The sequence below is a fragment of the Calliphora vicina genome, chromosome 3, assembly GCF_958450345.1.
Source record: "Calliphora vicina chromosome 3, idCalVici1.1, whole genome shotgun sequence".
Classification (NCBI taxonomy): Eukaryota; Metazoa; Arthropoda; class Insecta; order Diptera; family Calliphoridae; genus Calliphora; species Calliphora vicina.
In genome coordinates this window covers 84,065,042-84,087,601 of record NC_088782.1, presented here as the reverse complement: position 1 = coordinate 84,087,601, position 22,560 = coordinate 84,065,042, and the positions used below count along the sequence as shown (strand labels likewise).

The window sequence follows — 22,560 nt, the reverse complement described above, 5'->3', positions numbered from 1 at the left end:
AATTTACAATGCAATCTAATGACAGGAAACTTAATCAAAAAAACTATAATATCCTTATTTTGGACCACTTTCAACTTCGAGTTCGCAACAATATCACTTATACTTACATCAGAGACTACTTCGGATTTCAATACAAACTCGACATCTTTGCTATCCAACAACACGGGATTTATTATCTGAGCCTTGGCTAGTACCACCGACAACGCCACATTGTCCAGTTCCCTAATAATGGCTCTATTTCGAATACTCAATAAATCGTAAAGATGACCTGAATCTATTTCACGGGCTTTATAATCCTTTAGTAAGGAGTTCACAGTCCGTGTCAAGTTATTAATTTGAGACTGAATTTCAGTGTTTATTATTGATTGTTTATTATTTGCCAAGATCAATTTCTCCTGAGTGTTACTGAACTCGCTAAAGTCATCATAGTCAGGAGTTCCAGCAATGTATTTCAGTGCTTTCCCAATTAAGTTTATGCTGCGTGCATGCCTGTGGTGAACGGTAAGTGTGTGCATCATTTTCACAATCTGGTCAAGGTCAGTCTCCAACAATTTCTTCATGTGAGACTTAGGGAATAAATCCAAAAGTCTTCTTGTATCCGTCGTCAGTTCACCAAATGAGGTCAAATTTGTTATGTGAGCCAAAACCCCAAAGTCATTAAAGATGGCAACATCCCCATCTTGTAAAGGAATGTAATCGGAAGCCGTGTAGTTGTGCATCATTTTCACAATCTGGTCAAGGTCAGTCTCCAACAATTTCTTCATGTGAGACTTAGGGAATAAATCCAAAAGTCTTCTTGTATCCGTCGTCAGTTCACCAAATGAGGTCAAATTTGTTATGTGAGCCAAAACCCCAAAGTCATTAAAGATGGCAACATCCCCATCTTGTAAAGGAATGTAATCGGAAGCCGTGTAGTTGAGGATGGTGGACGCTCGACAAGTCGTCAGGAATGTCATCAAACTGCAACAAGAAATTTAATATTGTCTTTATGAACTATCCTATTATCAATTTTCAGTGTAGTTCCCAAATCCTGCTGAACCACTTTTTCTACGAAGGCTTTGCTAAATTTATTGCCTAATCGTTTGTTGGCCTTAACATAGACCTTATCGCCTGGATTATATGTTCTAGAAACTGTCTTTTTATTGTGATAAGTCAAATCAGATTCCTGTTTGTTTGTGATTCTCAAGCGAATTGTTTCCCTCAGATCCTCTGGTATTGTATGAACCACATCAATTGGTTTCATTCCGGTAGTGGAATGGATCGACCTATTGTATTTTGAGGTGGCGAGCAACACCAGATCAACTGCATCAATAGCGATTTCGTCTATTTTCAGGCACCTCGCGATTTCCGTCAATGTGCTGTGGAAACGTTCTATTTGTCCATTAGATGTGCTATGGAGTGGTGGGATCGCATAAATATCAGTACCGAAACTATTCTTGGCGAGTGATTTTATTGTTTCGGAATTTAGAGATTTTTCATTATCACATACCAACATTTTGGTGTTCTTAAAAAAATTCAATATTCCCAGAAGGGCAGGTTTTATGTCAATAATTGCCCTTGATGCGACGGGCATGACAATAGCGAATTTTGAAAATTTGTCTATACATGTCAAAAAAAACTTTTTATCCGTGGTGTAGATGTCTATGTGCAATATCTCTCCAACAGAACATGGTATTGGTGTTTCAGATATTCGTTGCTTCTGGGGGTGTCTCGAGTATTTCGCCTCTCGACATGTTTTGCAACTAGCTATTACTTGCTTTAATTGTTTTCTCATATCAGGAAAAAAATAATCCTGAAGGATTTGAGTGATATTCTCTTTGATGGATCGGTGTGCCCTATTATGTTCAGTGACAAGTATATCCAACTGGTCACTGGGATTAAAAACGTCAGTGACGTATTTGGTAGTGTAACGGAACTTAACTGATGGATAATTGGATATCAAAAAATGTTGAATTTGCGCCAAAGTGTGCAGGTCACAATATATTGCATTCACGACTCGTGGATTAATTGCGGATTCGATTGAATGAAGCAGATCCTCAATAGTTTGATATGAAATGCGATGCCGGATGCGATCCCTAAAAATTATCCTAGTTTTCTTTTCCACACCATTCTCTTGCACCAGAATAATTTGGTTCTTGAAAGCATTGATCGGATTTTCAACAGTTGGGATAACCTCAGTTAGCGAAAGCTCACTAGCGCAGGCTTGAATAGAATCAGAGGACGATGAGTCTGTGGTTACATGTAGAAACTGTCTCGATAATGCGTCTGCAACGACGTTATCTTTTCCTGGCTTGTAAAAAAATGAGGGTGAATACTCTTCTATGAATGCTTTCCAGCGTTTTATTTTTGAGTTAGGATTTCTTTCGGAAACAGAAAAAGTTAGGGGCTGGTGGTCTGTAAAGATATTAAGATTTGTGACCCCATACAGATAGTGTCTGAGAGTTTTAAGTGCCCATACAATGGCTAATAATTCCCGCTCATTGGTAGCATAGTTTTCTTCTGCGGGGGTCAATGTTCTTGAAATCATTGTTATTGGACGCCCGTTTTGCGAAAGAACGGCGCCAATTGCATGAGAAGATGCATCCGCAGTAAGATCGAACGGTTTTTCGAAGTTAGGATACAAAAGAAGAATATCTTCAGAAGCAAGGAGCTTCTTCAACTTCTCAAAAGCGGCCAAAGCCTCTTCATCGAGTTGAATTTTCACCAATTTAGATTGTCGGGTGCTCACATGTCCATTTTCTCCACGCAAATACCTAGTCAGCGGCTTCGCGATGGCTGCGTAGTCCTTCACGAATCGTCTGTAGTAACCTGCAAGTCCTAAAAAGGATCTTAGACCCCTTAAGGTTGAAGGAGTCTCGTATTTTACTATTGCCTCTATTTTACTTGGACATGTTTTAATGCCCTTAGTTGAAACAACGAATCCCAAATACTCGACGGAGGTCCTAAAAAATTTAGATTTTTCGAGTGACACTCGCATATTCGCATGAAGCAACTTCCTCAAAACCCTGTCAACGTCCTCAATATGTTTCTGCGCAGAGTCGGAGAACACAATAATGTCGTCTATATAGACGTGGCAAGAATTCCCTATCTCGTCGCGCAATATATCATCTATTGCTCGTTGAAAAATACTAGGCGCATTCCTCAAACCGAATGGCAAGCGACAAAATTCGTATTTGCCATTATTAATGCTAAATGCTGTCTTTTCTCGATCTCGCTCTCTTAAATTAATCTGATGGAAGCCACTTTTCAAATCAAGTGTTGTGAAATAACGTGCCTTCCCGAGGTTTGACAGAATTACGGATGGATCTGGTATAGGATATTTATCGCAAATAGTTTTTGAGTTCAATTTAGTGAAATCAATCACAAGACGCTTATTTTGGTTTCCATTTTCATCTACTCCCTTCTTATCCACCACCCAGACTGGGCTGTTGTAAGGGGATCGCGATGGCCTAATTATACCATCCCCTAAAAGTTTTTTTACTTCCTTGTTGACAAAGTCAATCATGCTGATAGGATATGATTGGTACCTAGAGTAGATAGGTTCCTCATCTTTCGTTCGGATTGTGGCAGAAATATTAGTTGTGTAAGGAAGAGCTTCATTTGGATTAGCAAAAACAGCTGAATTTGCATGAATAATATCATAAAACCTGTTTTCAACCTCCCTAGGGATGGCCTCAACTGTCAGATTATTAATTGCATTCAAATTTAAATACTTTAACCTTTCATGTCCTCCCTCGTAATGAAGTATGTCTTGTTCCGTGTCGATTATACCTTTAATGGATTTTATGAAGTTAAAACCGATAATGCCATCGAATAATTTCAGGTCTTGAAGTAAGAAAAACGTTTCAGTTTTGTTGAAAACGTTTACCAGAGTCGCGTGTTCGACTCTGCTGGCACCATGCAGAGATTTAGCAAGGAATGGTTTTGAAACTTTCTTTATACCTTTCAGATTCTGGAAATTTCTTATGTAACTTCTAGTGGCTCCAGTATCCACCAAAAGTTTTATGGTTCTGTCACCTATTGTTCGTTCGATGTAGGGGAGAATTGAGCCACCCCTAAAAAATTAATTTCGTCTTCAAAGGGTATATTTTCCGAAGTATGGTCCTCTTGTAAAAGATCATTATTGGTGGCGTCAAGGTCCTGTTCTTCGTGGTCAAGTTGGTTTATTCTCTGCGCTTCACGAACATTTTGCCTGTCCGATCTAGTATCCCCTCTCAAGTCGCGGGATCTCTGAAAGTTGGATCTGACCGTACGCATACTGACATCTGCATCGACCATTTGGGTGTTAGGTTGGAAACCAAAACCTTGAGTACCTGATGGTTGAACATTTACCCGGGAGAACGGACGAGGCTGTGGGTAGAATCGTTGTGTCTGGTTGGAGGGTTGCTGCATTTGATTATTAAAAGGCGAATTTGGTGTTACTTGTCTTGGATAATTGCCAGACGGCTGGTTATTGGGAAATGCAGTTTTGCGAGTAGTGAATCTCGGATGCGTTTGCGAGGTATAGTTTGGCTGAACTTTGCCAAGTCCGTTATTATAAACTGTAGCAAAATTGTACCTATTCTGGTTTGTTTCTAATTCCTGTGCCAACGCCAAAGCAGACGGTAAGTCAGTTGGCTTACAGGAGAAAAGGGTGTCACAAAGAGGTTTTCTAAGCCCCGATATGAACACGCGCAATGCATCCATTCTATACTTTTGATTCAGAGATTTAATCAATGCAGCATCTCCTTCATGAGACATTATGACTTTGTTAATAATTAGGGTCAATTTACGCTCGACGTCGTCATAAAAGTTAATGATTGGCCTTTGGCCCTGCCTTAGAGTAGAGAGTTCCTGTTCCAACGTATATATCGATGTCCTATCGGAGTATGCAAAATCTAACCTGGCGAGAATGGCATAAAAATTTAAAACTGTATTGTATGTGCTCAAAACAGAGTCAGCACTCCCTACGATTTTATTTCTAAGTATGGCAACCGCCTGATAATACCCAGAACTGCCCTGGTACGGTTCAAATAATTTGTGGGCCGTAACAGCCGCTTGACGCCAAGAGACATACATAGAAGTGTCACCTTTAAACTCGGGAACGGACTTAACTATGTCAAGCGATTCCTCGCATGAAACCCCCTGAACAATTTCTATATCCCTATATTCCTCCACGGCAGGAGCAACCTGGAGAGCATCAATTTTCCGATTAAGCTCTTCGACCATTCCCTGAAACTGACCGCGGGTTTGTTCTGTCGCCATCCTAACCGCAGCGGCAAGAAGTGTCTGTAGGGTATTAGCATCCATTGTGCCACTGTTTCTACTTTCAATGCTAAGATTTCCTAGTCGATCAATGAGGTCCTCCGCTTCCCTAATAGATTCCTCAATAGAAATCATAAACGAGTCAAGACAAACTGTATTCGGTAGGTTAAAAACTAGCTTCACAAGGCAGATAATCGAGTCAACATTCAAATCCGATTACAAAAAAAATGTCACACTTCATAAGCTAATTCAATTGATATTTGGCTCTTTTCTATTCAATTATCGTTAATAATTACTTAATTTATAATTAGTTTCACTTAATTTATTGTTAATGTTAGAAGCGTATTAAAAGATAAATAACAGGATACATTTAAAACGGCAAGAATCGCTTACATGACCAACTGCATACTTTGCTGCGACATCTTAAGGACCACTTCGTTCACTTTCTCAGCTTTCTTCTTCTATGAGGACTTCTTTTTAAATTATTCTTTTTTTACGTTGGGCGCCAATTAATTTTTTCGCCTTTCAATAAAAACAGGATAATTGTTCAGTTTATTATCTTCTTTATTTTTCAGTTTATGATCTTATTAATTACACCTTTTATAAAACAGTTTGTATCTTTTTATTAACAGTTGTAAGCATTTAATTCTAAATTATTATAAACAAATTAATTTTTTCACTTTTCAATATTAAACAGGATTTTGGTTCAGTTTATTATCTTAGTTGTAAGTATTTAATTGTAAATTATAATAAACAGTTTGTATCTTTTTATTAACACTTGTAAGTATTTAATTGTAATTAATTATAAACAGTTTGTATCTTTTTATTAAGAGTTGTAAGTATTTAACTGTAATTTATTATAAACAGTTTGTATCTTTTTTATTTATAAATCTTTAGTAGTTGAAAACGAGCTTTTTACGCCAACACCACTATGTGGGTCTGGATTTTTCAATATAAAACAGGATATTGGTTCAGTTTATTATCTTAGTTGTAAGTATTTAATTGTAAATTATAATAAACAGTTTGTATCTTTTTATTAACACTTGTAAGTATTTAATTGTAATTAATTATAAACAGTTTGTATCTTTTTATTAAGAGTTGTAAGTATTTAACTGTAATTTATTATAAACAGTTTGTATCTTTTTTATTTATAAATCTTTAGTAGTTGAAAACGAGCTTTTTACGCCGACACCACTATGTGGGTCTGAATCTGATCTTAGACTGACTTAAAATTTTGATTACTTAAAAAAAGACCCAAAACGTTTTGCCGAGTCTGCAAAATATCGCACACAAAAATATTGCTAAACCAACCAATCACATTAAAGCACACAATGAGGAGATCTGTAACAAGACTCCCGAAATTAATGTACAGAATTTATGCAAATGCAGTACTTCCAATGTGTGAATTTTGTGCAATAAATGCAGAACTATAAATGTGTGAATTTTAAATTTAAATTTAGAGACGAACGTGTGCCCAATGCACAGCGTACGTTAACTTGTATGTGTAGTGTGATATTTGTACGTATACAACCTAAATATAAAATTATTAGTATTTTAAACTAATATTTATTAATTATTATTAAAAAAAGAGAATTATATTCGTCATAATTAAATTATATTTCTACAAAAAAAAAATGTTATTTAAAATTTATATGGGGTATAAATTTTAAATAACATTGGCGCTTAAGCTGTCAATCAGCTTAAGTGCCATTACAGTTTGTAAAAACCACCGGCAGCATCAGCAGCAACAAACCAACCCCTATTTGCAAAATAAACTTTTATAACGTTTGAGAAAACATAAATCTTTTATTTTTCCTACTTACGTTAAACCAATACACCAAGTAAGTGCATCCTGCATTTTTTGTATTCCCAAAGTTATTTATATATGTACATACATACACACGTATAAATAACTTTGGTTTCTATTTCTTTCAACCCCGTTGAAAGACAACAGCAAAAACAAAACCCAACAAATTTCCAAGCATAAAGCTAGAAATTTGTTTATGGCCCTTTTAAACCTTTATTGTACCAGTGATACAATAATTTTAGAACACATATAAACATTTTTATATTTCTTTTTTTGTAAATATCAAAATTTTAACTATAAATTTATACAAATCACAAATAAATATTAATAAGTATTGTTGTTTTATTAGTTGCATATTATAGTAACAAAACAAGACAAAAACAGTACGGTTTCATGCAACTCTGTGTGAAAATTGTCAGCAAGTGAAAAGAACAATCTAAATAAAATTTTATAACATATATTGTTTAATGCGGTTGATTTGCGAAAGTGAATAAAAATATTTTATTTAATTTATTATTTTCCTTACCTATAATTTCCGCGCATTCTCACTGCTAGCGGTTAATATAAACAAATTAAACAATTCATATTTATTTGTGATTTCCGCGCAATTTATTAAATTGTCAGCGGTATAATAACAAACTTGGTTCACATTACGTGAAATTATTAATAATTTATAATATAATATACTTATAAAAAGTAATTTCCGCGCATTTAAGGTGCCAGCGGTTTATTTATAAATTTAAAAGGAAAAATAAAATATTAAAGTTCACATTACGTGAATTTAATTCCATAATTTTTTAGTTTACTAAAAATAAGAATTGCTATTAAATTGCATTTATTTAGTAGTGAGTAATTACACTTTTTTGTTTACAAAACATTGCTTTATTGTTACTATTTGTGGCAATTACAAGCTATCTCAGCCAGCTAACATTTCAAAATCTTTAGCAATAATATTATCAAAAATTCCGCTTTGTAACGCAATTGCGGTTATATATCATTTAAAATATTGTATTATCGCATTAATAACATAATACATCAATATGGGTAGTCAAGCTCATTCGAAATTTGTCATCGAAACAGATAACTTGTTTGATGAATGCGAAAACTTCGCGAAATTGAATGTTGAGGATTTGACAGAATCCTTAGTAGAAGCGAAACTGGAATCCTTAGAAGAGGATTGGAAAACCATCCGAATTTCCTATGAGACAATTTATAGTACTTTAGATTCTGTAATATCTCAGGAATTTAAGGAATTGGCACGAACTAGATTCAGGGAATGTAAAGAAAAGTATCAGTGGACGAAGGCAAATATGAACGACCTTCTGAAGGCCGCAAAGGGTTCAGTAAATACACAGAACGGTCCACAGCATTCTTCTATTTTGGGTAACTCCACATTCTTTCCAACAAATACTACATTTGACCTGTCTGAAATTGGTGTCCGAGTACCGGCTTGTGACATGAAGGTTTTTAATGGTAGTTATGAGGAATGGCCATCCTTTAGGGATATGTTTTCAGTACTTTATCATACTAATCCAAGAGTCTCCAAGGTTGAAAAGTTTTTCCATTTACTTAATAAAACTTCTGGAGATGCCTTAGCAATAATACAAAAATATCCCTTAACGGAACAAAATTATTTAGCGGCCTGGAATGCTTTAAAAGCAAGATATGAGAATAAGAAATTTTTGGTTGAAATTCAACTAAAAGCTCTTTTTAACATAGAGCCCGCTACTAATGAAACTAGCAATGATATTAATCGAATAAGGACAACTATATGTGATTGCCTTGCGATGTTAATAGGTCATGGTATTCGTGTTGATCAATGGGATCCAATTTTGGTATATTTGTGTAGTAGTAAATTACCAATACAGACAATTACTGCCTGGGAGGAATCTTTAGAAAGTGATTCCGAAATGCCATCCTGGATTCAGATGGATAATTTCTTAAAAAGTAGACATCGGGTAGTTGAAAGGATAGAGAGAGCACGTGAGCAAATTCATGTGAATGAAAGTAGTCATAAGAGTGATTCGAAACCGGGAACTAGTAGAAATAATACTGGTAAAAATTCGATTCAGCGATCAGGTTCGAATAATCAAAACTCCTGTCGATTATGCAACGAGAATCATAATCTCAGAATATGCAAAAGGTTTTCAGACTTTAATGTCAGACAACGAATTGACTATGTAGAACGGAACAATATATGTAGCAACTGTCTATCACTAACTCACGTCAGCAAGGATTGTAAGAGTATATTCCGCTGTACGCAATGTAAAAATAAACATCACAGCTTATTACATTTGAATCAAAACGATAATAGTGAACAGATTAGAAGAAGTAATCAGGGTGGAAATAGACCGGTAAATTCGTTTCATACGGAATCAACACAACCGATAAATGATATAACATCGGGAAATGTTGATGTTGATTTACAGTGCCCTTCGTGCAGTAATGCAACTCCGACGAATGTCCAAACTCATTTGTCGGTTAATCATGACGATATTTTGCTACCAACTGCTTTGGTGCAAATTAATCATTTGGGTGATAAATTTACGGTTAGAGCACTGATTGACTCTGCATCGAAAAGGTCTTTCTTGACTGAACGAATTCAAAATAGGTTGAATTTGAAAACAGAATCTGCAAATTTCGAGATATGTGGATTAGGAGGTACAATAGTTGCTAATTCGAAGAAACTTTGTAACATAACATTATGTGCAGAGAAACATAATTTTAAGCTTGATACTCAAGCTGTGATTGTTTCAAACTTAACGAGTTTGATGCCATCAGCCTCAATTTCTAATCCTAATCTCACCGAGATTAGTGACTTAAAATTGGCGGATCCAACATTTTATGTTTCTTCTCATATTGACTTGTTATTGGGAAGCGACGTCATACCATATATTTTGCTTGAGGGAATTCGAAAAAATATTTTGGGAAATATGATTGCACAGAACTCAGTTTATGGTTGGTTTATTTATGGCCCATTCAAGATAAACTCGCTTTCACTCGTTGCGGTCGATGTAAGTGAAAAGGCAAAAGAGGAAATCGATATAGGTATTCAGCTTAGGAAATTTTGGGAAACAGAAGAGATTTCCAATAATTCTGTCTTATCCGAAGAAGACAAAATTTGTGAGAAACTTTTTGAGAAAACCACTTTTCGACGAGAAGATGGGCGATATGTGGTAAAATTACCATTCAGGCAAGAGTTTCCTAAATCAATATTTTTGGCTTCATCTCGCTATCAAGCAAGGAAGCAATATATTCATATGGAAATGAATTTGGAAAAAAAATCCTACCTTAATATTTATAATGACATTTTGAGGGAATATATTGATTTGGGTCATATGCAAAAATGTAATTCTGCCGAAATAAATGAAAATGGTAAATATTTCTCGTACTATTTGCCTCATCATGCAGTTTTCCGACCTGAGAGTGCTTCAACGAAAGTCCGAGTAGTTTTTAATGGATCACGTAAAACACAAAGTTCATATTCATTAAATGATATTTTATATAGTGGGCCAACTCTTCAGTCAGATCTTATGACTATAATTTTGAATTGGCGGAAGTATAAGTTTGTTTTCAATGGTGATATTGAAAAAATGTATCGTCAAATAATGATTAATGATAAACCCTATCAGAGAATATTGTTCCGCAATACCAATACAGGCAACATAGAAGATTATGAATTAGCTACGGTAACTTTTGGTATAAATTGTGCACCTTTCTTAGCAATTCGAACACTTCTACAGTTAGCAGATGACACGGAAACTAATAATCCTTTATCGTCAAGAATATTGAGAAATGAGACATATGTAGATGATGTGTTATCAGGGGGACATACTTTGGAAACAGCAGTAGAGTCTCAGAGACAGTTGTGCACCGCACTTAATTCTGCTGGCTTCCCATTGAAGAAAATAACTGCAAATCATCCACTATTATTGGAACACATTCCAAAAGATAATCTTTTGAATGACGATTTCTTAAAATTTAAGGATTCAAGTTCCACAAAGACTCTTGGAATTCGTTGGAACGCTATGAGTGATTCTTTTAGTTACAAAATGGAGGAAATTTGTATAGGAAATACGGTAACGAAACGCCAAATCTTATCTTGCGTGGCGAAATTTTTTGACCCGGCAGGATGGCTAACGCCTATAATTATTCAAGCCAAAATTCTCCTTCAGGAATTATGGCAAGATGGTGTCGAGTGGGACGAGAGTGTTAAGTCACATATTTTTATAAAATGGAACATTTTTATCGAAAATGCCCAATATATTGAAGAAATAAAAATACCACGCTGGGTTAATTTTCAACCTGAAAACTTTATTCAGTTGCATGGTTTTTGTGATGCCTCAGAGAGAGCATACTGTGCCGCTCTTTACATAAGATCTGAGAATCCGAACAATAGAAGCACACATTTATTAGTGGCTAAGAGCAAGGTAGCACCGTTACAAAAACTTAGTCTTCCACGTTTGGAATTGTGTGGCGCTTTACTACTTTCCAAGTTAGTAAGGCATGTCTTATTTAATAACTTGTTCCCAAGTTCATCCGTTCATTTGTGGACTGACTCCACCATTGTTCTTGCATGGCTTCAGAAACATCCATCTTCGTGGAAAACTTTTGTAGCCAATAGAACTTCTAAAATTATTGAAAATGTTGGGGATGCCACATGGAGACACGTATCCACTTCCGAAAATCCGGCCGATCTCGGAACAAGAGGATGCAAGCCACAGGAGTTATTGAATAATCCATTATGGTGGCATGGACCAATTTGGCTTCTTAGTTCTCAAGAACATTGGCCAACTTTTAGCCAACCATTCCAAGAACCCCCAGAACAAAGGAAAAGAATAGAAGTTAATTGCATAACCGATTCAGTCCATTCCTCGCCTTCCAACAATGCTTCAAATGCTCAAAATATATTGACTAATGACAAATCTCCACCTTCAAGGTGTCAGATTACGCGAGCAAAAAGAGAAATTGGTGATGAATTCTATATAATCAACAGTTTCACAAGATATCACCGAGCACTTCGCGTGATAGCCTATGTTTATCGTTTCTGCAGTTTAGCCTCCAACAAGAGTACAAATCGAGCTGAACCTTTAACGCAGAACGAGCTCAATAGATCTAAGATCGCATTAATTCGATTAACTCAAAGAGCTTATTATGCTGACGAATATAAAGATTTGTCCAACTTCAAATCTATCTCAAAAAAAAGCTCGTTAATAACATTAAACCCTTTCCTAGACTCAAACGGACTTCTAAGAGTTAACGGTCGCTTAGTTAATTCATCTTTGAGCTATGAGGAAAAATTCCCAATAATCATTCCATACAAATCAAACTTATCCGAAATGATTCTTGATTTTATGCACAAGAATCTAATGCACGCTGATATCTCTCTTATGATGAGTATGGTGCGATACCAATTCTATATACCCGCCCTAAAGAGAGCAGTTAAAAAATGCGTGAACAAATGCTTGACGTGCGTTCGTTATAAACAGAAAGTCTTATCTCAGATAATGGCAGCCTTACCAGCTGAGAGAACTACGTTCTCCTTACCGTTTACCTTTACTGGTGTAGACTTTGCTGGTCCGTTTCAGATAAAAGCCGGCCATTTGAGAAATTCTCCATACATGAAAGGCTACGCCTGTATATTTGTATGTTTTGCTACTCGGGCTATACACCTAGAACCATGTTCTAATCTTTCATCTGAGGCTTTTCTGGCCACATTTGATAGGTTCGTCGGAAGACGAGGGTTACCGAAACGTTTGATGTCTGACAACGGTACCAACTTCGTAGGCGCAAGTAAAGCATTGCTTGCTGAATATGCGATGTTCTTAGAGAAAGCTTCAAAGGACATATCTGAAAGATATGCTCTCCACGGCTTCGAGTGGAAATTCATTCCCCCTAGTGCACCGCATATGGGAGGCCTGTGGGAAGCTGGAGTTAAAAGCTTCAAGCTTCACTTTAGGAAGGTTGTAGGAAATCAAAAATTTAATTTCGAAGAATTCTCTACTCTTTTAGTTAGAATTGAAGGCGTTCTTAACTCTCGTCCTTTATCTCCGATGACCGAGGACCCTGAGGATTTAAACGTATTAACTCCCGGACACTTTCTACGAGGTGCGCCTATAATGGTTCCACCGGAAATGGCAGAGGATGACTTAAATATTTCCCTTCTTAACCGATGGGAGAAACTAAAGGCTCTTCACCATCGATTTGCGCAAAGATGGAAAGCAGATTATTTACAAGAACTGCACAAACGCTACAAATGGCGTTGTCCAAAGAAGGAATTGATTGTAGGAGATTTCGTCATAATAAAGGATGAACTACTTCCTCCTAGTGACTGGCGTTTGGGTCGCATTGAGAATATTTATCATGGATCTGATAAACGAGTGAGAGTAGCTGATATTCGAACCCAATATGGTTTGGTTACTAGGCCTATTGTAAAACTTTGTTGGTTGCCAATCTCGGATAAGTAGCTTATTTCTCTGTTTTTACTATTATATGTCCTCATATGTAATCACTATTTCAAATATTGTTTACCTAATTTCCTTTTTTTTCTCCTTGGTTTTCCCCTTTTTTTGTGTATTTTCAGATAAAAATGGACCCCATTAGACGCGCGGAAATCTGCTTGATTTGCTTTCAAGCCCATCAACTAGGTTCTTGCAGAATCTTTAAAGGGTTTTCGGTCCGTCAACGTGCGTACAGTGTGAGAGTTCACAGGTACTGTTCCAACTGCCTATCACAAGGCCACCACGTAAGGGACTGTAATTCAACTACCGCATGTGGTCGATGTGGACAGAAACATCACACTCTACTCCACAAGGAACGACGTGTGGAGTCTGATGTAGTTCCCCCAACTCAAAGGCGCTCTGTCCAAGATCGGCTACAGATCCATAATCGTGTAACTTCACCTCAACCACTGCAGAGGTTGCAACGCACTGCGCGTCGAGTAGCTGACGATGAAGTCCACCAGCGCACCCGTGACAACAGTCGAGAGTCGGAGGCCCTTCAAGTTCTAACCTCACGGCAAAGGCGCTCACGAAGGAGGCCTAATATGTTGCAGCGACAATTGGAACAGCAAGCCGTCGGACAGGCCACAACCCACCAGCTGCTTCGTCAAATGGTCGCCACAATGAACCGCCTAAGCGAAGCCATTTTAGTTGCACCCGTGCAAGGGGGCCGGCATGTCGAGGCCCAGGACGAGCCCAGCGATGACGACTTACTTGACATCGATATGGAGCCTCTCCTATAAATAATGTGACCCTCGCTCGCTATGCCTCTGGTTCTTTTGCACTATTGTGAATGGCGCTTAGGAAGATTGACAGTTGACAATTTAAGTCCTGTCAATCAGCTTAAGCGCCATTACAGTTTGTAAAAACCACCGGCAGCATCAGCAGCAACAAACCAACCCCTATTTGCAAAATAAACTTTTATAACGTTTGAGAAAACATAAATCTTTTATTTTTCCTACTTACGTTAAACCAATACACCAAGTAAGTGCATCCTGCATTTTTTGTATTCCCAAAGTTATTTATATATGTACATACATACACACGTATAAATAACTTTGGTTTCTATTTCTTTCAACCCCGTTGAAAGACAACAGCAAAAACAAAACCCAACAAATTTCCAAGCATAAAGCTAGAAATTTGTTTAAAAATATTTAAAGGGATATATCTATAACTTAAGAGTGATACATTAAATATTATTATTTACTAATTTTCGTTTCATTTATCTAATATCAACCATAACTAAATTAATTCATGTAAATTGAAATGGTAAGTTAGTATTAGGGGTTCCTAGCATTTCATGTACGGGTGAACAGGAGCCAAGGTTGACTGCAAAATGTCATACCAGGGGAGGGCAACCCGTGAAGGTCATAACATCTGTTCCTTCAAAGACTCTAAAGATCAGTCAAATGCATAGATTGCCTGTCATTGCTGTCATTTGTCCGTCCGATTAAAAGAATTTCCATTTCCTAAGTGTTCTAGTGAGTGTTATGTGTTTCTATTTAATTTGTTCAATCTGGCACGAACAATTTAAATGTGACCAAACTGTTGTGGAAAGAACCTACCCTATCCGACGAGCTAGCGTCGTGCAACCACCAGCGTGCCATCTCCACACTTAGTAAAGGTTTGTCACATTTTGGCGCACAACGTACGAGCATTTTTTAAAAAATGCTATATTTTACAATATATTAATGTTTATTTAATTAACGCAAGTCCCGGAAGGTGTCATATTTATAACACCATGCCTGTGTTGCGGCGTTTATTTTGTAAGCATTAACATATTGAGGAGCTAATCAAGTCGAATCTAAATGTTTTTGTTAAAGTATGTCGTAAACCATACGACTAAATGTCTAGAGTTTATTTTCGACTCTAATAAATTCCTTTTGATGAGATTTGAAAAGTTTTCTTTCTGTTGTATTGTCCTGTGAAAGTAGTTTATATCCATTTATGACAGCAAAATCTAATAAGAAAACAACACTCATTATCTTTTCAATCTATGCAAACAAAATTTATTTAATTTTCCAAAGGAAAACCCCAATAATATTTATATTTTTTTAAATTATACAGTTTTCATATTATTTAAAAATGTGATAAAAACTGAAACAAAAATTTAAAAATAAACTGATCCCAAGAGTCAAACATAAAAAAACTACCAGTATCATCATCATCGATTTACATCAACCAGTTGCTTTTTGAATTTTTTGGAAAAAAAAAATTTTCGATTGTTATTTAAAATTTTTTTTTTTTTAAATTTAAATTTAAAAAAAAATTTTTTTTTTAAATTTTAAATTTTTTTTTTGTTTTTTCAATTTTTTTAAAAAAAAAAAAAAAATCGGGTTCAAAATTTTTTTTCCCGATTTTGACCCATTGTAGGTCCAACTTACTATGGTCTTATATACGTCGTTGCAAATGTCTTTGAAATATCTATCATTAGATATCCATATTGTCTATATTAATGTCTTAGTAATCCAGATATACAGTGGTGGCCAGGAATTTAAGACAAAAATTGTTTGCTAAATTCCATGTAATTGACAATTATTTTTTCAAATATTTCCACAAATATGTATGCATGAGGACTGTTTTAACACACAAGTGTGTTTTATTCGACTGTGTCAATTCATACATATTCACCATGAACACATAAAATTTGTCTACAACTTGACCAAAAATATTTTTTTTTAAATAAACATATTTTCTCACATGTATATCATTATAATTTTATTATTATAAAATATTCGGACCAAATTTCGTATTTTTAGTTCCAATAGTTTCGGTCATATCATGTTATTAACAGCGGATGTTCGCTGAGGTGGGTCAACGTATTTCCACATATCTTTGTCCATATATGTTGTATCGATTTTTCCAAACATTTTTCAGAAACTAGAAACATTAATAATAAATTTCATACCCTTAGAGGACCTTTTATTTTGGCTCCATCGCACTTAAAATTCAGTTGATGAAAAAAATTCAAGTATTTGTCTTAAATTCGTGGCCACCACTTTAGGTAAAAAAATAGGTAAAAAATCGAGGTTGTCTTGGTTTTTTCCTCATATCTCAGCCATTTGTGGACCGATTTTGCTAAATTCTCGCAAAATTCTCGAAAGCATGTCTGACAGAATTATTGAAGATTTGGATCCCGAAGATATCTGGGGTCTTCAGAAAACTGATTTCAACAGACAGACAGACAGACGGACATGGCTTAATCGACTCCGCTATCTATAAGGATCCAGAATATATATACTTTATAGGGTCGGAAATGAAAAATGTAGAAATTACAAACGGAATGACAAACTTATATATACCCTTCTCACGAAGGTGAAGGGTATAAAAATGAGAAAATTATTCATTTATAAACAATAACACTTATCGAAACTAACATATTATATTGTTATTGAATTATACTAAAACTTTTAAAATTTATTAGTAGATTTTAAAATTACTAAAAAAAAAAAAACTATACGAACGTGACTGAAAAATGATCGTTACACATATTTTATTTTTTTCAAATCTAAATATTCCCTTAATAAGAATTAATGAAAATATTCTTATATAAAATTTTAGAATTTTTTTCCCATTATAATTTATAATTCTTTCCATATCCTAATAATCAAACTTTTTCACACTTGGTCGTTAAGTCTTTTGTTTCATTTGTTTATTTACTAATAGAAGCGTTTAATGCCATGTTTCCACGGCAGTCTGAATTACTTAATTCGCGTTTTGAATTACGATTGCGAATCAACCTGTTTACACAACAACATTCGTAATTCAGCTTGACATTTTATTTATTTCTTCTTGTTTTTTTTTCTTCTGTTTACACGTTTTGTTTTTTTGTTTATTTTGTTTGGTGCGAATTTTAAATTTGTAATTTGGCAATGGATAAAAAAGGTAAGTAAAAACATAAAATTGTAGCATTATTAATTAAAAAAATATAATTTAATTATTATTTTCATTATTAGAAAAAAGAAAAAGTGCAAGTAATTGGGACCAGGGCAGCGAGCGGGCTTTATTACAGGTGTGGGCTGAAAGAATGGCAGAGCTGCTACTTCTACAAATGAATTTAACTTTAATCAGACTTTTTATTTCTTTTAATTTATTTATTTAATACAAAAATATTTTTCTTTATTTTGTTTTGTTTTGACATTTTTGTTTGGATAGCTGATTTTGATACATAAATAATCGATAAAAATTAGAGATGACAGTCATTCGTTTGTAATTCATAAGGTAATTCAAACTGAATTACGTACGAACAAGGTAATTCGCACTTGAAATTTTGTATGGCGAATCATGTAATTCAGTTCGTAATTGGGGGTTGAATGACGAATGAGAGCGTGAATGACGAATAATGCCGTCGTGTGAACATGGTATAATAATACAAGATTTTTTTCTTCGAATTTTTATATTAAATAGTTTTGTTAGATTCATTTTCATATTTTTTCATTTCATTTATTTCTGTAATATTAAGCCTAAATGGCCAAAATAATAAAAAAAAAATTCTGTAGGAAATTAGTTTTTAGATTTTTCTAGAATTTTTTTTGCTGGCACATAGTTAAAATTTTACATCACGTTAAACTCGCTAGAAAACTAAACAGCAACTCCGTGGGTTCGGTCTAGTAAGGGGAGAATCAGATTTTATGATTAAATAAAAGAATACACCAATGTGTAAAGTCTAACCACCAAATTTACGGCAACTAAGTTTAATAACTATTTTTCCCATCTCATTATTTCATTATAATGATAAATAACAATAGTTCTTTTAAAATTCCTAGCATGCTATCAAACAAACAAAATCGAATATGCTAAAACTTAGAAGACCTTATAAATGATTGTATGATTTCAATCAAACTGTAACTAACTTATTATACATCCCATAAAACCAATATTTTACTTTCTACAATTTTGCTTTATCAAATTAGAATTCACTCGATCTTTGAATGGTACAATATTTCGTTAATTCGAATCGATGATAAAGTGAATTAAAATATGTTTTTATTCACCATTATTTTGTTCTTAAACATTTTAAGGCCTTATTCATAAACAATTTTTAAATTTAAACAACGTTTTAAAATCAAATTTTGTATAGACATTTTGCTTTAAAACATTGTTTACGTTTAAGTTTCTTTTTATGAATATGGGGTGACAAAATAAATGAAACAATTTTTTTTTAGATATTTAGATATTTGGTAATTGATTTCAACTAAGGAAAAATTGGACAATTCGAGAAATACAATAACTAATCTAGTACCAATAAAAAAATATCATAGTTTCAAAATAATTAGATCATCTAAACACCCTATTAAACTGAGTAAACAATCTCAATTAACATACATAATTTAAAGCTGAATAAATTTAAACATTATTTATGAACATTTTGGTTTAAAAATTTACTCACCAGTTCATAAAGCTGCTATTAGATTCTATAATGTAAATCGTACGTAGACATCTTATACGAAAATGTGTGGATACCGGTGAAAGATTTTCATTAGTTCAGTAAATATATAAATTTTAAGGAAAAAGTAAGTAAAATAATATATTCATTCGGTACTTTACTCTTATAGATAGACCCAATAAAGTGTTGTCACAAGCCATGTAGTTAGTTGAAGATATGAAAAACATCTATGGAGGGAAAAATTGTTTAGGTATGAGGGACAAATAAATATCAGTTAACATTTCTCAGACTTACCACAACTGTTATTCAACATCTTCCAAGTTCTATTATAACCGTAATAGAAAACCAAAACATACTTTAACGTCCAGTATTGAGTTCAATGACACTGTAAACACATAAAATATTCACATAATTTATTAAAATCAATCGATATTTATATTAGCTATTTACGCATCACCGGCTGTTAGCCTTTTGTTTATTTTCCTTGACGACCTTGAAATAACATAAACACACTTTACATGTACACTAGAGTGACAGCCGATTTTTTTTTTAGATTTCAAAGAGTGCCGGGTGGAATATTGTGACACTAGGCCTAAATATTAAGTGCTGAAAATTTGAGCCAAATCGGACAACGATTTCTGGGCGCGCATCGAGGTCAAAGTTCAGATATATGCAAAATTTTACTGTTAATATGGAATAAATAGGTGAAACTCGTTAACTTTCTGCATTGTTTTCTAGAAATATGTAGATTTATTTATATTAATGAATATTACATAAAAAAAAATTTTGGAAATTAACCCTGTATCTCTTTTGGTTCAAAATGACCCAAAAATTGTATTATCGCCAAAATTAGAGAAAAATGCAAATTTTTCAGTTTTTGAAAAAATGTTGCTACTAAATAAATACTTTTGCAATTGAATGCAAAAGAATCGAAATATGTACGTAATTATCGTTGTAATGAGATATAAATGACAAAATTTGATTAAAAAATTTTAAAGTTATTACAAATTCGGCAGACCATTAACGTGTTTCAGGCCACTTGAACAAAAAATTTAGGAAAACAATTAAGATATTTTGAGAAAAATTAAAATAAAAGCCCATTTTTACTTAAAATATGTCCATATTTACTTGTATATGAGTTTTTGTCTTCGTAGGATACCGTTAACCTATTCGCAGGTATGGCCAAAAAAAATAATTTTTTTTAACGGCATTTTGAAATTTTTAAAAATTTTGTTAAACAAATTTCAGATTTTTGAAATCATCACATTGGGGTATATTGAGATCAAAATAGGGAATAAAAATATGAAAAAATTATGTCAATACCTCTTACAGTTTTTCCGTACCTGCGATTTAAATTTTCCGATTTTCAAGAAAAACTAATTTGTTGTCCATATTTAGGCGAATGAGCCCAATTTCCTCACTGTTATAAATTTTAAGTAAAACTTATTCATAGTATTATAATCCTGGTAATTTTAAATATGGTCTGAAAGTTTTACTAAAATCGGAAAACGTTAACCTTTAAATCGTAAAGGTCAAAGGTCAAATTTTTCAATATTTTGAATTTCTAATGAAAAGATAGCGAAATGTTATATATTTTTGGGACGATTTTAATGCAACTTAAGGAAAATATAACATAAAGTCCAGAATTTAAAATAACAGCACAAAAATGGAAATTAACCCTTAGCAGCACTTGGGGTCCAAATTACCCTCAACTTTTAAAATCACGAAAAACACATCCATTTTGACCCCAAGTCCTCTTAAAGGTTAAAATCCATTTTTTCACTGTTGTTGTAAATGCTATACCCCAATATATATTTTCCTCAAGTTTCATGAAAATCGGCACAAAAATATATATCTTTTCATTAGAAATTCCAAATATTGAAAAATTTGACCTTTGACCTTCACGATTCAAAGGTTATCGTTTTCCGATTTTAGTAAAACTTTCAGAACATATTTAAAATTACAAGGACTATAATATTATGAATAGGTTTTACTTAAAATTTATAACAGTAAGGAAATTGGACTCATTCGCCTAAATATGGACAAAAAATTAGTTTTTCTTGAAAAACGCAAAATTTAAATCGCAGGTACGGAAAAACTGTAAGAGGTATTGACATAATTTTTTCATATTTTTATTCCCTATTTTGATCTCAATAAACCCCAATGTGATGATCGCAAAAATCTGAAATTTGTTTAACAAAATTGTTAAAAATTTCAAAATGCCGTTAAAAAAAATTATTTTTTTTTGGCCATACCTGCGAATAGGTTAACGGTATCCTACGAAGACAAAAACTCATATACTAGTAAATATGGACATATTTTAAGTAAAAATGGGCTTTTATTTTAATTTTTCTCAAAATATCTTAATTGTTTTCCTAAATTTTTTGTTCAAGTGGCCTGAAACACGTTAATGGTATGGCGAATTTGTAATAACTTTAAAATTTTTTAATCAAATTTTGTCATTTATATCTCATTACAACGATAATTACGTACATATTTCGATTCTTTTGCATTCAATTGCAAAAGTATTTATTTAGTAGCAAAATTTTTTCAAAAACTGAAAAATTTGCATTTTTCTCTAATTTTGGCGATAATACAGTATTTGGGTCATTTTGAACCAAAGGAGATACAGGGTTAATTTCCAAAATTTTTTTTAATGTAATATTCATTAATATAAATATATCTACATATTTCTAGAAAACAATGCAGAAAGTTAGCGAGTTTCACCTATTTATTCCATATTAACAGTAAAATTTTGCATATATCTGAACTTTGACCTCGATGCGCGTCCAGAAATCGTTGCCCGATTTGGCTCAAATTTTCAGCACTTAACATTTAGGCCTAGTGTCACAATATTCCACCCGGCACTCTTCAAAATTTTAATAAAAAATTTTTTACATACAACTGATTGTCACTCTAATGTACACAAGCGTTTCAAGTTCAAGGTCTCGTTTTAGTTAACTTCTTTAGTTTAATTTTGTTTACATCCAGTATAATTATGGTACACCAAGACGTTCCCGAACTTCGTCTAGTTCCCAACGTTTGTTTCTCCGCAGGCTGCGAAACAAAAGCAGGCTTTGTGACGGTAACGTCTCCTCTTTAAAAATATAGAGCAATTTAACACTTTTACCATTAAAAAGATTTTTTTTCAAAACTTTTAGTTTTATATTTTCATTTGTCAAAGTAAACAAATAAACAAGAATCAGCGTGTATGTAACTCTACACAAATGTTTACATTTTTATTGAGACCTATACAAAAGGTTAATGACGTACAGAGGGCAGTGGCGTTTTATGACAAAGTAAAAAGTGTCATTCACAATAATGAACCTGACATAAAATGACCTGGAATGACCTTAAAGTGATATTGAAAAACAGGAAAATGAAAAGCTAGAGGGGAGTTAGGGGAATTGTGCGTATACCTAGGCTTAAACACGCACTTTCCAAAATTACATAGATCATTACACCATTAAGTAGCGAAGTGTGTGCTTGCCCAAGTATAATATAAAAATCGTATAGAAACAAACATATTGTGTTACTTACATTAGTTACAATTTTACTTTATTTAAATAAATTCAATTCAATTCTTTATTTATAATAATATTTGTACAAAGGCATATATATAT

The 22,560-nt window shown here is 33.8% G+C and overlaps 1 protein-coding gene across 1 annotated transcript; it reads left to right on the top strand.

Annotated features, from left to right (window-relative positions):
- Nucleotides 1-8,091: 8,091 nt before the first annotated feature.
- LOC135955581 (uncharacterized) lies at nt 8,092-14,294 on the top strand. The gene is made up of 2 exons (XM_065505935.1): nt 8,092-13,482; nt 13,842-14,294. The coding sequence occupies exons 1-2, from the start codon at nt 8,092-8,094 to the stop codon at nt 14,292-14,294; spliced, it is 5,844 nt and encodes a 1,947-aa protein (XP_065362007.1).
- Nucleotides 14,295-22,560: the final 8,266 nt, after the last annotated feature.

Coding starts and splice junctions, on each gene's coding strand:
- LOC135955581 (XM_065505935.1), top strand. CDS start 8,092: ATGGGTAGTCAAGCTCATTCGAAATTTGTCATCGAAACAGATAACTTG. Junction 13,483..13,841: donor GTTTGGTTACTAGGCCTATT/GTAAAACTTTGT, acceptor CGATGTGGACAG/AAACATCACACTCTACTCCA.